Source organism: Carassius carassius, chromosome 22 (assembly GCF_963082965.1).
Source record: "Carassius carassius chromosome 22, fCarCar2.1, whole genome shotgun sequence".
Taxonomy (NCBI): Eukaryota; Metazoa; Chordata; class Actinopteri; order Cypriniformes; family Cyprinidae; genus Carassius; species Carassius carassius.
Genome location: NC_081776.1, coordinates 24,344,231 through 24,360,227, shown reverse-complemented (window position 1 = coordinate 24,360,227; position 15,997 = coordinate 24,344,231). Strand labels below are relative to the sequence as shown.

At 38.7% G+C, this 15,997-nt stretch overlaps 1 protein-coding gene across 4 annotated transcripts in view; it reads left to right on the top strand.

Moving 5' to 3' along the window:
* The first annotated feature begins 602 nt into the window (after window positions 1-602).
* LOC132099125 (NACHT, LRR and PYD domains-containing protein 3-like) overlaps window positions 603-15,997 on the top strand; it is a 44,139-nt gene continuing 28,744 nt past the window's right edge. For 2 of the 4 annotated variants that reach the window (XM_059505577.1, XM_059505580.1), the window contains exons 1-3: window positions 605-717; window positions 8,965-9,138; window positions 10,471-10,644. In XM_059505577.1, coding sequence (XP_059361560.1) covers window positions 8,984-9,138; window positions 10,471-10,644 — 329 coding nt within the window. In that variant the 5' untranslated portion in view covers window positions 605-717; window positions 8,965-8,983. Of the gene's footprint in view, window positions 718-8,964; window positions 9,139-10,470; window positions 10,645-15,997 lie in introns of all 4 variants that reach the window. The other 2 variants (XM_059505579.1, XM_059505578.1) reach the window with 2 other exon arrangements.

The window sequence follows — 15,997 nt, the reverse complement described above, 5'->3', positions numbered from 1 at the left end:
TATATGTTTGCAGTCTAGCGTTTGTTGATACCTTGCTGTGTTTGTGGCTTTGATAAAAGTTTTTTTTATTAGCGCATATGACGCATTTTGTATAGAAGTCCCGTAGCATTTGAAACATTAAGTGTACAGTAATTTATAGACGTTTACTGAGACATGAGTGTCCGTTTATGGAAATTTAATTGCCTGGATTTGCGGAGACTATTGTCATGCACAGGGATGTACGTGGATTTACCGGTGAGTGAGTAAACATATCCGTCCGTGTCTGGGAGTTTATCGCGTTAGTGAGCGGACAGAAAAACTGCCGCAAACACAAAAGTGAGTTTTCGACAGTGTCCAGAAATCAGAAACACTAGATTACATCGACGGACACTGACGAAGACGATCCATTTACGCGTTTATACGCTGACGTGAACAGTCCGGAAAAACACCTTTTCATGTCGACGTTAAAAAAAAAATAAAAAAAAAGAGAGAGAGAGAGAGCGAGAGAGAGAGAGAGAGAAAGAGGTGAGATGCACAGACATGTAAAACTGATATTGGCCAATCACAGCCTTCTGCTTTGGGGCTCCACCGATCACAGGAGGAATAATGCTTGCTGTCTGATCCTTCAGAGTCGCATTTGAAATCGAAACCAAAAGTTTGAATCCTGCTTTTGACAACGCACCATTTCAGAATGCTGTGAGCCGAAGCTTAGGCCTACAATTTCTATCATATTTATTGGTAAGTTGTTATATAAATATCTTGACATTAGATGTGTGTGTGTGTGTGTGTGTTATATTTATGGTCAAACTCAATTCTTAGGCTGGGTTCACACCGCAAGCTTGTTTATTAAACTCAAGAGTTTACTAAGGTTTATTTGAGGCATGAGACACAGTTAATGTATAAATAACACTTCTCATATAATCTATTACAAATTCATTTGAAATATGAATCTATCCAGGTTTTTACGTTGTCATCGAGGTCAACGTCTGTTATATTTTGTATTTCCCCCGTGTCGTATCAAGGGGTTGGTTGGGGCCTTCAGAGGAAATGGGTGCGGATCCCTTTGTTTTCTTGGTTACCGATACACTATTATGTCTTCTCTGCTGCAGAGTAGTGCGTAGAACAATATATGAGATTACTAGCCACAAAATAAACACTGAACGATGGCATTTCTAGGTTCTTTTTGCACCACAGAAATGAATTGCATAATATTCTATGGGCATTTCATTCAAATTAAGATGAAATTAGCTGTGGCCTATTAGGTTAGGATAGGATAAACTTTATTTGTCCCCGAAGGGATATTCGTCTTGGGCAAAGTGCAACAGTGTTGTTCTGAACAAACAAAAATAATAATAATAAAAATAAAATAAAATACAACAATGTATAAGTCTAATATATAAAATACATACTGTGCAAAACACAAGGTTCTAATATGTTATATGAGCATTATTTTTGGTGGAATTCAGCATTTTTATCGGATTTTATCGGTTTTGTGGATATGAGCCAATTTGTTTTTCAGTTGAACAGACAAGTTTCCAAACCAGACTGATTCCGTAGCGAATAAGACTTTCAAGCGTGGCCTGGTAAAAAACATGCAAGATATTGCTACCCACCCCATACAGTCTCAGCCTTCTTAAAAATAAATCCTCTGTTGTAGTTGTGTGCACAGACTGTCAATGTGTGTTTTCCAACAAACAACATTGTCCATATAAATCCCCAGGTATCTGTAAGATGTCACTTGCTGTATCTCTGTGTCTATAATGATCACAGGCTTATGTTCAGATACACTTCTTGGGTCAAGGACCATTTCTTGTGTCTTTTTTACATTTAACATAAGACAGTTCTTGTCACACCACTGAATGAAATTATCTATTTCACTGTGGTAAGATGATAGGTCCATGTCTTAAAATGACAGTGTCATCAGCATATTTCATGATATAATTATTAGTATATGTGCTCCTGCAGTCATTTGTGTATAAAGCAAAAAGCACAGGCGATGAAACACAACCTTGTGGAACTCCTGTGCTGCTATATCTGACCTCAGAAAGTGTCCCATTGACCCTAACCTGCTGAGTTCTGTTACTTAAAAAAGATTAAAACCATTTAATAAAAAAGTACTGACACCCATGCCATGCAGCTTCTCTAGAAGCAGATGTGTCTGCACTGTATTAAATGCTGAACTAAAATCCACAAATAAAATAGGAGCGTAGGCTTTAATGTTCTCAAGATGCTTAGAGACAAGATGAACAATTTTCAGAGCAGCATCCTCAGTACTTCTATTCTGCCTATAGGCAAACTGACAGGTGTCTAATAGTGGCTCTACTTCTTTTTCCAACAGTGAGATTACAAATTTCTCAAAACACTTCCCGACATTTGAAGTCAAAGCCACAGGGCAAAGGTCATTATTTAACGATGCACCAGTTTTTTTTGGAATTGGTGTTATATATGACTTTTTCCACAGAGCTGGCACAGTGTGAGCATCAAAAGATCACTGAAATAAGGGACACCATGCCATTGCAAGCTTTTCAGCACAGTCTTTTAACAAGAAAGCTGGTAACCCATCTGGCCCAGTAGCTTTGTTGGTGCACAAGCACCTGAAAAGATGCTGCACATCACATGGGTCTACTTCTACTGAGGGGGTATCTTTGGTATCAGGCAATGGCTGCAATATACTATGACATTCTACTATGTGTTAAGAGTGTAGTTAAATATGAAGAGTATGTCCAGTTATTGATTTATACACAAAGATCAACCAATGTTTGAACCTTCTTGTGTTAAGTGAGGACCAACCGACCATTTCATATAGTACACAGTGATGAACAGAGTACTTTGCATCTCAATGCTGAATGATACACAGAATCCAATGATTTCAACAAGGTCTTTGTGGAGTGTCTGTAAAACACATCTCCATAGTCTAAAACCGGCAAAAACGTAGCTTCAACCAGCTTTTTCCTAGCTTTCTGTGTAAAGCAGGAACGGTTTCTGAAATAAAAACCCAGCTTTAATTTTAATTCAGTGAGTAACTGTTTAATATGCAAATTTAAAACACGTTTTCCTCTAATATAAAACCCAGATATTTATATGAGCAAACTACTTCTATTGGCCTGCCCTGTAATGTGTGGAGTTGAGGCAAGGAAGGTCCAGGCTTACAGGTTCTATTAAAAAACATGTATTTAGTTTTCTTATCATTTAAAACTAAATTTAATGCCTGTAGATTGAGCTGGATATTTTCAAATGCTTTTTGTAGCCTTAAAATTGTCTCAGCAGGTGATTTTTCAGAAGAATAAATAATGATATCATCAGCGTACAGATGCATTTTTGCATTAATCACATTTTCACTAAGGTTATTAATATATACTGTAAACAGCAAAGGCCCCAAAATAGAGCCCTGCAGTACTCCAGAGTTAACAGTAAGTTTCTCAGACATACAGTCATTTAAAAGTACACATTGACATCTGCTTCTGACCCAACCAATAGCAGCATCAGATAGGCCAATGCATGCCAACCGTGATAATAAGATAGCATGATTGACTGTATCAAAGGCTTTTGTTAAATCAATAAACAACGCAGCACATGATTTATGATCATCTAAAGCACTGATTATGTCATTAAGTACTTTCATAGTAGCAGTGGTAGTACTATGATTTTTTCGAAAGCCAGACTGAAAAACAGATAGAATACTATTACTAACCAGGAATTGTTTTAATTGTTCACTAACAATAGATTCCAAAATCTTATTAGATGGGTCACCACCTTACAGCATTTGTAGAACCAGGGCAGATTTCCAATCTTCAGGAACAATATTCTGTTCAAGTGATAAATTTAAGATATAAGTCAATGGCTCAGCAATGACTACTGCTGCAAATTTTAAAAATATGGGTGCAATCTCATCAGGCCCTGCAGATTTACGAATATCCAGTTTTTCCAATGCCATTAAAACTTCATGAATCATAATAGGCATAAAATTAAATCTAGTACTACAGGCTTCCCTTGAGTGACAAACGTTTAGATTATTTTGTTCAGACAATTCACTGAATATGGCTCCAGCTGATACAAAATGCTCATTGAAGCAGTTTACCATCTCGGTTCTATCAGTTATTTTCCTTTCATTTATTGTTAACTGGTTCGGGAAACCATTAGATGATTGAGTGGGGGACAACGACTTGATGGTTTTCCAATACTTAGCTGGATTATTTAGATTTCTTGTTGTTTCATTAACATAAAACTCAGATTTTGCCATGCGAACCAGTGCTGTGTATCTATTTCTCAGGGCTCTAAATGCCACCCAGTCCTTTTGTTGGTCAGCTTTTCTAGCTTTCGCCCAAGCTGAATTCCTTTCATGAAAAAGCTCAGACAGTTCATCAGTGAACCAAGGATTATCGCGGCCCTTCACTCTAAATTTCTTGATAGGTGCATGCTTATTTATGACCTTTAAAAGTAATGTGTGGAATTACTGCCATGCATATGGAAGCATATGGGTAGCGATATTCAATTTGCAATGTAATATGCAAAATGACAATGCAATATGTAAAATGGCAATGCATTTCTGTATTTACATTTACATTTTCCAATACATTTGTGCAAAGTTTGGTGCAAAATGAAAATGAAAATTAAATTACATAATTTTCATTTGGCATTTCATACACCAGTTTTAATATGTAAAATGAAAACTAATTTTAACGCTTTATAAGTTGCAAAATTAAAATTAAAATGTATTACAGAAATGATTAGATATGTATAACATGTTCAAGCAAAAACTGTGGCAAAATTATAATTTAAATGCTATTTTTCTTAAATGCATTAACACTCACAGTCAATACACTTACAATTGCATTTTCATTCAATGTCCCGCAATGAATGTAGCAAAATTCAATGTGCACATTGAAAATGCATTCTGAGCCGATCACGTGTCCGCCCCCTCGCGCCATGTCAATCACTGCGTGAACAAGGCGGGGCTTGCAGAAGGTCAGAGACTCAAATCTCAAGAAGAGGATTCAAGTGAGAGAACATGAACAAGATCGTTGGTCCGTGTACGTTTTGATCATTTCGGTTTATGGCTTCAATATTTCATTCGCACTTGTGGGCGGCGCTGAAGCGCTGCTTTCATCTGATTGGTCGAATCGCTCCACCTTCAGCGCAGTCTTTTCATTCTTTCAGGCAGAATAAGAGTCAGTGTGAGTGAAGCACTGTAATGTCTGAAACCACCTCTCACTGTTAATTAGCATAATATTTGAACCAGATGTAGCTGGGCACATAATACGTGATGCTGCGACTTGCAAGAGACCCCGTTAAATTATTTTCTAGGTTATAGTATTGTATAAATATTGTCCCACTGATAAAAACAGTGCAAATAGTTCTGTCTCCTTGGTTAACAGTGAAGTGGAAATAAATATAGTTAAATTTATGAAATAAAATTAAATAGGATTTTTTGGGAAGGTAAGTCTGGCCAGTTATACAGCAACACGAATCAGACGAGTCTGAAGATCTGAGCTGAATTTGGTGAAATATTAAAGCTCTAGTCTGTGTCAATTACTCATAATAAATAATAATAATAATGTTACCCGTATTTTTCGGTATAAGTTGCATCAGTCCAAAAATACGTCATGACGAGGAAAAAAACATATAAGTCGCATTTATTCAGAATCAAGAGAAAACATTACCGTCTACAGCCGCGAGAGGGCGCTCTGGGGTAGGCTACAGGAGCATTGAGCAGCATAGAGCTAATTTTACTATTTTTATTTCAGAAATGTAACAATATTAATTTTTACAATTATTTATTAATGTCACACACATATATTGTGCCTTATGACTTAAAAGATGAAAGTGGTAAATGTTACAGACATGGAACTGTTCAGTCTATTATTGATTTTTATTTCCACTTCACTTTTTTCCAAAGAGATAGAACTATTTGCACTGTATTTATCAGTGGGACAATATTCATACAATACTACAACCTAGAAATAATTTGCAGGTCTCAGCAGCACGAATTATGTGCCCAGCTACATCTGATTCAAATATAATGCTAATTAACAGTGAGCGGTGGTTTCAGACATTAAAGTGCTTCACTCGCACTGATTCTTATTCTGTCTGAAAGAATGAAAAGACCGAGTTGAAGGTGGAGCGATTCGATCAGATGAAAGCAGCGTTTCAGCTCCGCCCACCAGTGCGAATGAAATATTAAATCCATAAACTGAAATTGTCAAAACGTACACGGACCAACTGTCTTGTCTATGTTCTCTCACTTGAATCCTCTTCTTGAGATTTGAGTCTCTGACCTTCTGCAAGCCCCGCCTTGTTCCCGCAGTGATTGACATGGCGGGAGGGGATCGGCTCGGAATGCATTTTCAATGTGCACATTGAATTTTGCTACATTCATTGCGGGACATTGAATGAAAATGCAATCGTAAGTGTCTTGACTGTGAGTGTTAATGCATTTAAGAAAAATAGCATTTAAATTATAATTTTGCCACAGTTTTTGCTTGAACATGTTATACATATCTAATCATTTCTGTAATACATTTTCATTTTAATTTTGCAACTTATAAAGCGTTAAAATTAGTTTTCATTTTACATATTAAAACTGGTGTATGAAATGGCAAATGAAAATTATGTAATTTAATTTTCATTTTCATTTTGCACCAAACGTTGCACAAATGTATTGGAAAATGTAAATGTAATTACAGAAATACATTGTCATTTTACATATTGCATTGTCATTTTGCATATTACATTCCAAATTGAATATCGCTACCCATATGCACATGCAGAGTTCATATCAGGTATTAAAACAAGTTTATGCCAGTCACATGTAAACAAATCATGCAAAAAAAACCTTGTATATCAAAGTTCCTAAAACACCTTTTTTTTATAATTCTAGGTTTTACTTTTAAAAGCTTACAGTTGCGTATAGCTGCTACAGCACAGTGATCACTAACATCGTCTGGAAAAATTCCTATATGAGTGAATTTATGGGGTTTATTTGTTAAAATGACATCGATTAGAGTGGATTAAAAACCTCTCGGTCTGCTGACATTTGTAATGACATCTACCTCGAACATTAAAATGCTCATGATAACTTTAATTAACTCTGCTAAATGTAAATCCACTTCACCAGCTAATTACAGGTCCTTCTCAAAAAATTAGCATATTGTGATAAAAGTTCATTATTTTCCATAATGTAATGATAAAAATTAAACTTTCATATATTTTAGATTCATTGCACACCAACTGAAATATTTCAGGTCTTTTATTGTTTTAATGCTGATGATTTTGGCATACAGCTCATGAAAACCCAAAATTCCTATCTCAAAAAATTAGCATATTTCATCCGACCAATAAAAGAAAAGTGTTTTTAATGCAAAAAAGTCAACCTTCAAATAATTATGTTCAGTTATGCTGAATACTTGGTCAGGAATCCTTTTGCAGAAATGACTGCTTCAATGCGGCGTGGCATGGAGGCAATCAGCCTGTGGCACTGCTGAGGTGTTATGGAGGCCCAGGATGCTTCTATAGCGGCCTTAAGCTCATCCAGAGTGTTGGGTTTTGCGTCTCTCAACTTTCTCTTCACAATATCCCACAGATTCTCTATGGGGTTCAGGTCAGGAGAGTTGGCAGGCCAATTGAGCACAGTAATACCATGGTCAGTATACCATTTACCAGTGGTTTTGGCACTGTGAGCAGGTGCCAGGTCGTGCTGAAAAACGAAATCTTCATCTCCATAAAGTCTTTCAGCAGATGGAAGCATGAAGTGCTCCAAAATCTCCTGATAGCTAGCTGCATTGACCCTGCCCTTGATAAAACACAGTGGACCAACACCAGCAGCTGACATGGCACCCCAGACCATCACTGACTGTGGGTACTTGACACTGGACTTCAGGTATTTGGGCATCTCCTTCTCCCCAGTCTTCCTCCAGGCTCTGGCACCTTGATTTCCGAATGACATGCAAAATTTGCTTTCATCCGAAAAAAGTACTTTGGACCACTGAGCAACAGTCCAGTGCTGCTTCTCTGTAGCCCATTTCCTGCACACGCCTGTGCACGGTGGCTCTGGATGTTTCTAGTCCAGACTAAGTCCACTGCTTCCGCAGGTCCCCCAAGGTCTGGAATCGGTCCTTCTCCACAATCTTCCTCAGGGTCCGGTCACCTCTTCTCGTTGTGCAGCGTTTTTGGCCACACTTTTTCCTTCCCACAGACTTCCCACTGAGGTGCCTTGATACAGCACTCTGGGAACAGCCTATTCGTTCAGAAATTTCTTTCTGTGTCTTACCCTCTCGCTTGAGGGTGTCAATGATGGCCTTCTGGACAGCAGTCAGGTCGGCAGTCTTACCCATGATTGCGGTTTTGAGTAATGAACCAGGCTGGGAGTTTTTAAAAGCCTCAGGAATCTTTTGCAGGTGTTTAGAGTTAATTAGTTGATTCAGATGATTAGGTTAATAGCTCGTTTAGAGAACCTTTTCATAATATGCTAATATTTTGAGATAGGAATTTTGGGTTTTCATGAGCTGTATGCCAAAATCATCAGTATTAAAACAATAAAAGACCTGAAATATTTAAGTTGGTGTGCAATGAATCTAAAATATATGAATGTTTAATTGTTATCATTACATTATGGAAAATAATGAACTTTTATCACAATATGCTAATCTTTTGAGAAGGACCTGTACTCTTCAACTGAGATGCTAAAGAGCTACTGCAAAAACAGTAGTTTAAAGAATTTTAAAGATACAAAGTATACAAATTTCAAAGTACACTTGTTTCTCTGGCACATGAAGTCTAGACTCCATTAACACATCAGCTCTAATTTGGAGACTATAACAAAACCAAAATAATATGAAATGAAAGGACATAACTTATTCCAAAAGAATATGGGATATGTTAGTGGGAGAATTTCTTCATGTGTCATAATTGTTTATTATTTTTCTGTTTTGCATTATTTATCTTCTCAGTGGTTGTAAAGTGTTAAAAAAGGTCATGATTAAATTGCAGGAGAACGCGGCCTGATAAAATGAGTCTCTATGAAGATAGAGAGGAGGGGGATATTGTTCATTACAAGAACCAGAGAGCATCATCTTCAGAACCCAGTTGTGTGTCTATAAAGAGTGATGGATCCATGAAACACCCCGTTACATTCAGTGATGGACCAGGGACCTCCAACCCCAGGTGAGACAATTACCAGTTGTAGCAAATTAGCTCAAATGGGAAATATTTATGATTAATTATAACTGCTTATAATCAATAATACATGTTTAGATTACATCTTAGAATGAACTGTAGCAGAATCAATCTTACAATTATTTGATCTGTCCGTCCAGTGAGCAGACAATATAATCATTTATCAATTCAAGGATAGACTATTTTCCTGGCCAAGGAACAATAGCTTTCCTACTTTATGCAGTACAAGCAGTATTTTAGCTTGTAGCAAGGGATCAACCTTCAGTGACTCCGAATCAACCTTAAACAGGAATCTTAATAGTTGTAAACGGGTACTTGCATTGGCTTTGTTGCTGATGCGGTAGACACAGAAGTTCTTGATGAGTTCTTTAGGAGTGAGTTGGAGCTTTTCCTGTGGTTCTTCTGAATATAGGAAAGTTCTAAGCAGATCAACAAAGTTAGTTGAAGAGAAAAACCGCCGAAAAATCAAACTCAAGAGGACATTTTTAAGGAGTCTTGGACAGTGTCTGTCTCAAGAAGAATTTTCTTTTTCTTTTTTCTTTTAGCAAAGATTAGTCTGAGCTAATGATAGAAGTTTTGTTTGTCTCCCTGTATATGGCCAATTTGCATGTTTATGTCTGGTCTGGAGGATTGGTACAGTTTTATTCAAAATATAGTACAAATAGTATGATGCATTTCATGATCACATATTATACATCATTGTTTGAGGAATAAAGAGCACATCATTTTGATACCAAGAAAGAAACATTTAGAAGATATTAAACGAGATACATTCATAAACCTGAATATTAACATTTAGAGCGCAACTAATCCAAATAACGAGTAGCAACTAGGCTAATATGATAGGGAAACATACAAACAACACATTCATATACCAGATACATTTGTAACTGATTAATTATAATCTAAGTAATAAATATATGCTATGTGTAGTGTGCATTGGGGTAATTTGCTGGTCAGCTATGCCATTTACATCTCTTTTGGAATGTGTTTGAAGTTTGATGGAAAGACGAGAGTGGTCAAACTGTTTAGCATCTTCTTGATAGTGGGGAAAAACCATTGGCAATTTAGCACCCATATAAATGTAGAATTTGGGGCCATGTCTGTAATTTATATGCAAATGTCAATAGGCAAAAAGGGGTCTCTAAGCTATGAAACCCAAACAATCGTACATGATCCTAAGCAGTTGCTACACCAGTACCAGAGATAAGAGACAGAATAATTAATGTTTTATTGATATTAAACAGAATTTTTCTGTTTTGCACCATTTATGTTCTCAGTGGTTGTAAAATGTTAAAAAAGGTCATGATTAAATTGCAGGAGAACGCGGCCTGATAAAATGAGTCTCTATGAAGATAGAGAGGAGCGGGATGTTGTTTACTACGAGAACCAGAGAGCATCATCTTCAGAACCCAGTTGTGTGTCTATGAAAAGTGATGGATCCATGAAACACCCCGTTACATTCAGTGATGGACCAGGTACCTCCAACCCCAGGTGAGACAATTACCAGTTGTAGCAAATTAGCTCAAAAGGGAAATATTTATGATTAATTATAACTGGTTATAATCAATAATACATGTTTAGATTATATCTTATAATTAACTGTAGTAAAAATCAATATTACAATTATTTGATCCGTGCATCCACCGTGCAGACAATATAATCATTTATCAATTCAAGGAAATATTTTTTTCCTGACCAAGGAACAATAGTTTTCCTACTTTATGCTTCACCTTCAGTGACTCTGAATCAAACTTAAACACACATCTAAATAGTAAACGGTTACTTGCATTGGCTTCATTGCTGAACAAGAGTCCTGATGCGTTAGACAACGGAGGTTCTTGATGAATTCTTTATGAGTGAGTTGAAGCTTTTCCTGTGGTTCTTCTGAAGATAGGAAAGTCCACAGCGGATCGACAAAGTTACCTGAAGATAAAAACCAGAAAATCAAATTCAAGAGGAAAGTTTTGAGGAGTCTTGGATAGTGTCCATCTCAAGAAGAAATATTTTTTTTAACAAAGATTAGTCTGAGCTAATGACTTTTGATAGTTCCTATCCACACCCACCTTTTGGGTGGAATAACCTATACCAGGCATACATTTTTGAGCGAGAGAAGTTTTCTTTGTCTCCCTTAATGGTCCATTTGCATGTTTATGGCCATTTTGAAGGATTGGTGCAGTTTTACCCAAAATATAGAAAAAATAGTATGATGTATTTCATGATCACATAGTATACATCATTTGAGGAATAAAGAGCACATAATTTTGATACCAAAAAGGGAACACTGAGAAGATATTAAACTAGATATACAGGCATACACATGAATATTAGCATTTAGCTCAACTAATCCAAATAACAAGTAGCAACTAGGCTACTATAATAGGGAAACATACTAACAAAACATGCATATACCAGATACATTTGTAACTGATTAATTATAATCTAATTAAAAAAAAGTCTTTATGTGTGTGTGTTATGTGTAGTGAGCATTGGGGTAATTTGCTGGTCAGCTATGCCATTTACATCTCGGGGAAGTCGTGGCCTAATGGTTAGAGAGTTCGACTCGCAATCCAAGGGTTTTGAGTTCGAGTCTCGGGCCGGCAGGAATTGTAGGTGGGGGGAGTGCATGTACAGTGCTCTCTCAATACCACGACTTAGGTGCCCTTGAGCAAGGCACTGAACCCCCAATTGCTCCCCAGGCGCCGCAGCATAAATGGCTGCCCACTGCTCCGGGTGTGTGTTCACGGTGTGGGTGTGTTCACTGCTGTGTGTGTGCACTTTGTTAAAAGCAGAGCACAAATTCCGAGTACGGGTAACCATACTTGGCTGTATGTCATGTCACTTTCACTTTCATCTCTTTGGGAATGTGTTTGAAATTTGATGGAGAGACAAGAGTGATGAAACTGTTTAGCATCTTCTTGATAGTGGGGGAAAACCATTGCCAATTTAGCACCCATATAAATGTAGAATGTGGGGCCTTGTCTGTGATTTATATGCAAATGTCAATAAACTAAAAGGGGTCTTTAAGCCATAAACCCAAACAATCGTACATGATCCCAAGCAGTTGTTACATCAGTACCAGAGATAAGAGACAGAATAATTAATGTTTTATTGATATTAAACAGCATTTTTCTGTTTTGTACCATTTATGTTCCTTTTTGAAAGGAAACTTCATGCTGCATCCTCTAGAGGGCGCTTTGGGAACACTGTCAGTGTGACCTGTGTCTGAAGCATGAATGAAATAATGACAATGAACTTGACATTGGCAGGGGGAAGCCTATGATGTAAGCAAATGAGCGACTGCGGATATAAAAGGGCACCTGTAGAACACATCATCCTATTTTTTTGTCTTCAAGAGACCTTGTGTACAAAGCACTTATGTATTTGACTCACGAAAGAGAAGGATGTGCTCACTGTTGCATTCGCGGAACTACTAGAGCAGAGCTCTGAACTCAAGCTTTTTGCCAGCATTTGCACAAGCGTGTTCACCTTTTGGGGGGGTTGAACAATCTAAATGCGATGCATTCGCAGCGGTTTCTGTTCTTGCCTGATCCTTGAGGGGATTAAGTGTTTGAACAGAGTGTATATGGCTCCTAAAGGAAAGAGAGCCGTGCTGCGAGATGTGATTGTATTTTAGCGCCTCTCACCCACGTTTTCTCACCCAGTTAATCAGGTCGATCACAGATATTGTAGGCGGGGCATGGAAGGAATCTGACGAGAAATGCTTTTTCTTCCAGAATTCCTTTTTGTTTCTATTTATTTTACAGAATAGGAACTGTATATAATGTGGGTTATCTACATTACTGGTGAAGTAGGCCTCTGACTTGAAAAAAAAGGTAAGGTTTTTTTTTTGAGTTGTTAGGCTCTTGTTAGAGCCTCCTTTGAGCCTCCTCATCCTCTCAGCCCAGGTGTGATGCTCTCTGTGAGCCTCCCTGATCTGCTGCTCTTGAGCCTGGTAGCTCCCCTCCCTTGAGGGTTGCTTTGCTGAAATCACAGTTCCCAGTGCTCTCTCAACAGAGTTCTGTGGCCCCTCATCTGAGAGCCTTTGTGCCGATTACGACACTTAGGAGCATGGTTAATACTCTTAGCTTAGTACTCTAGCTTCTGAGTCGTTGGCAGTGAGCTCTGCTTAGACAGAACTATTAGTATGTAAGCTCTGTTGAGTGCTTCACTAATTGTGTCTAGTGTTTCGTAGCCAGGTCTCCTCTCATTTCAGAGAGCTGTTATGTTGAGACTGCTACTCTTAAGAGCTCCTCAACCAGGTTGGGTGTTGTTAGGCTTCCTCTCATTTAAGAGAGTTATCCTGCTGAAGCATCCACTCCTTGCAACTCAGCTTAGACAGCAATATTTTTTTATATGCTCCTTTTTTGTGAGCCTTGCTAATTGTCTTTAGCGCTGAGTGTTGTCAGGCCTCCTCTGACTCTGGAGAGTCGTCATTTTGAGGCCTCCACTCTTAAGAGTTTCTCCAATAGGGTTGAGTGCTAGGCTTCCTCTCGTTTATGAGAGTCATCCTTCTGAAGCCCTTGATCGTCAGAGCTCCGTCATAGGCAGTGATATGAGTTGTAGGCTCCTTCTTTGATCCTCACTAACTGCTTTTGGTGCTGAATGTAGCCATGTCTCCTCTCGGTTTAGAGAGTAGTTGTGCTGAGACCTCGACTCCTAAGAGCTCCCCTACCAGGGTTGAGCATTGTTAGGTTTCCTCTCATTTTAGAGAGTCATCCTGAAGGAGCCTCCGCTCTCCAGAGCTCTGCTTAGACAGTACTATGGGTATTTAGGCTCCTTTTTGTGAGCCTTGCTAACTGTCTTTAGCGCTGAGTGTAGCCAGGTCTCCTCTTGCTTTAGAGAGTCATAATGCTGAGACCTCCACTCTTAAGAGCTCCCCTGACAGGGCTGAGCAGTGAAAGGTTTCCTCTCATTTAAGAGACTCAATCTGCTGGAGCCTCCACTCCCCAGAGCTACGCCTAGGCAGTAAGAGGAGTGTTACTAACTGCCTTTGATGCTGAGTGTGGCTAGCTCTCCTCTCGTTTTATAAAGTCGTTATGCTGAGGCCTCCACTCTTAAGAGCTCAAACTAGGATTGAGTGTATAGGCTTCTTCTCATTTAAGAGAGTAATTCTGCTGAAGCCTCCACTCTCCATAGCTCCGCTTGGTCAATACTATTGGCATGCAGGCTCCTCTTCTTTTGGGGAAGCCTCGCAAACTGTCTTTAATGCTGAGTGTAGTCAGGCCTCCTCTCTTTCTAGAGAGTCGTCATGCTGAGGCCTCCACTCTTAAGAGCTTCTCTAAGAGGGTTGAGTGTTAGGCTTCCTCTCATTTAAGAGAGTCATCCTCTCATTTAAGAGAGTCATCCTGCTGAAGCCTTCGCTCTTTAGAGCTCCGTCATGGGCAGTGACATGAGTTTGTAGGCTCTTTCTTTAAGCCTTGCTTACTGCCTCTGGTGCTGATTGTAGCCAAGTCTCCTCTCGGTTTAGAGAGTCGTTATGCTGAGGCCTCCACTCTTAAGAGCTCAAACTAGGATTGAGTGTATAGGCTTCTTCTCATTTAAGAGAGTAATTCTGCTGAAGCCTCCACTCTCCATAGCTCCGCTTGGTCAATACTATTGGCATGTATTGGCGTTTGGTCTCGTACTCTATCGCATACGTTGTCAGTGTTGTGCGCTTGCTTAGACCTTTGTTGTGATAAACAGTAAAGTGTGTTCAAGCACCAGCCAAGAGAGTGTAAAGAAATACCCTTTGTGAGAAGCAGTTAAATCAGCAGGAGTTAAAAGCAGATCGTAAGTGTATTTATTTCTTGTCTCATTAGTGTTTAGCGCAGTTGTCGTTGCTAGGAAACACTTGTTTGTTTACTGTGTTGAGACGTGCTGCGTTTGGTCTCGTACTCTATCGCATACGTTGTCAGTGTTGTGCGCTTGCTTAGACCTTTGTTGTGATAAACAGTAAAGTACGTTCAGCTGAATTCAATTTCCGTTTTGTCGGGTTGAAAAAAAAAAAAAAAAAAAAAGATTAGTATACTGCGGCAGCGGTCGCGGCAGCCCTCCAGCTAAGCCCTCCTCGTGTGAAGACCGAAGAGTGTAAAGACCATCGACTCTACCGTGCGACTCCACCGGGCAGGGACATCGGCAGGGAATATAAGTATTGTTTTGATTAATCTTTTTCCTTTTCCTTGTTTCATTTCTGTTTCAGTTGTTTTTTGTTTATAACCAAATCTTACTATGTGTTTCCAGATCCCTACTATCATTTCCACTCGTAAACCATGCATCACACAATGTAGGCAGTGCAATCTTAACAACCTGCACACTTTGCCTATGTCTGCTAATACACTACTTTCTTTTCCTATTGGTCTCTGGAATTGCCAGTCTGCTGTAAACAAAGCCGATTTCATTACTTCTATTATTAGTCATGCAAAGCTTAATCTCATGGCCCTAACAGAGACCTGGATCAAACCAGAGGACTCTCCTACACCTGCAGCACTCTCCAATAATTTCTCATTTTCCCACTCCCCCCGTTTGACTGGAAGAGGTGGAGGTACTGGTCTGCTCATCTCTAATGATTGGAAATTTAATCCTTTACCATCTTTGGGTATCAACAGCTCCTTTGAATCTCATTCAGTTACTGTTACCTACCCTTTTAAAATACATTTTGTAGTTGTCTATCGACCCCCAGGACCACTGGGTAACTTTTTGGATGAATTAGATGTGTTGCTCTCAACCTTTTCTGAGGATGGTACTCCCCTAGTTATGCTTGGAGATTTCAACATTCATCTAGATAAACCTCTGTCCGATTTCCACACTCTGCTTGCCTCTTTTGATCTCAACCGATCGTCAACTACTGCTACTCACAAATCAGGCA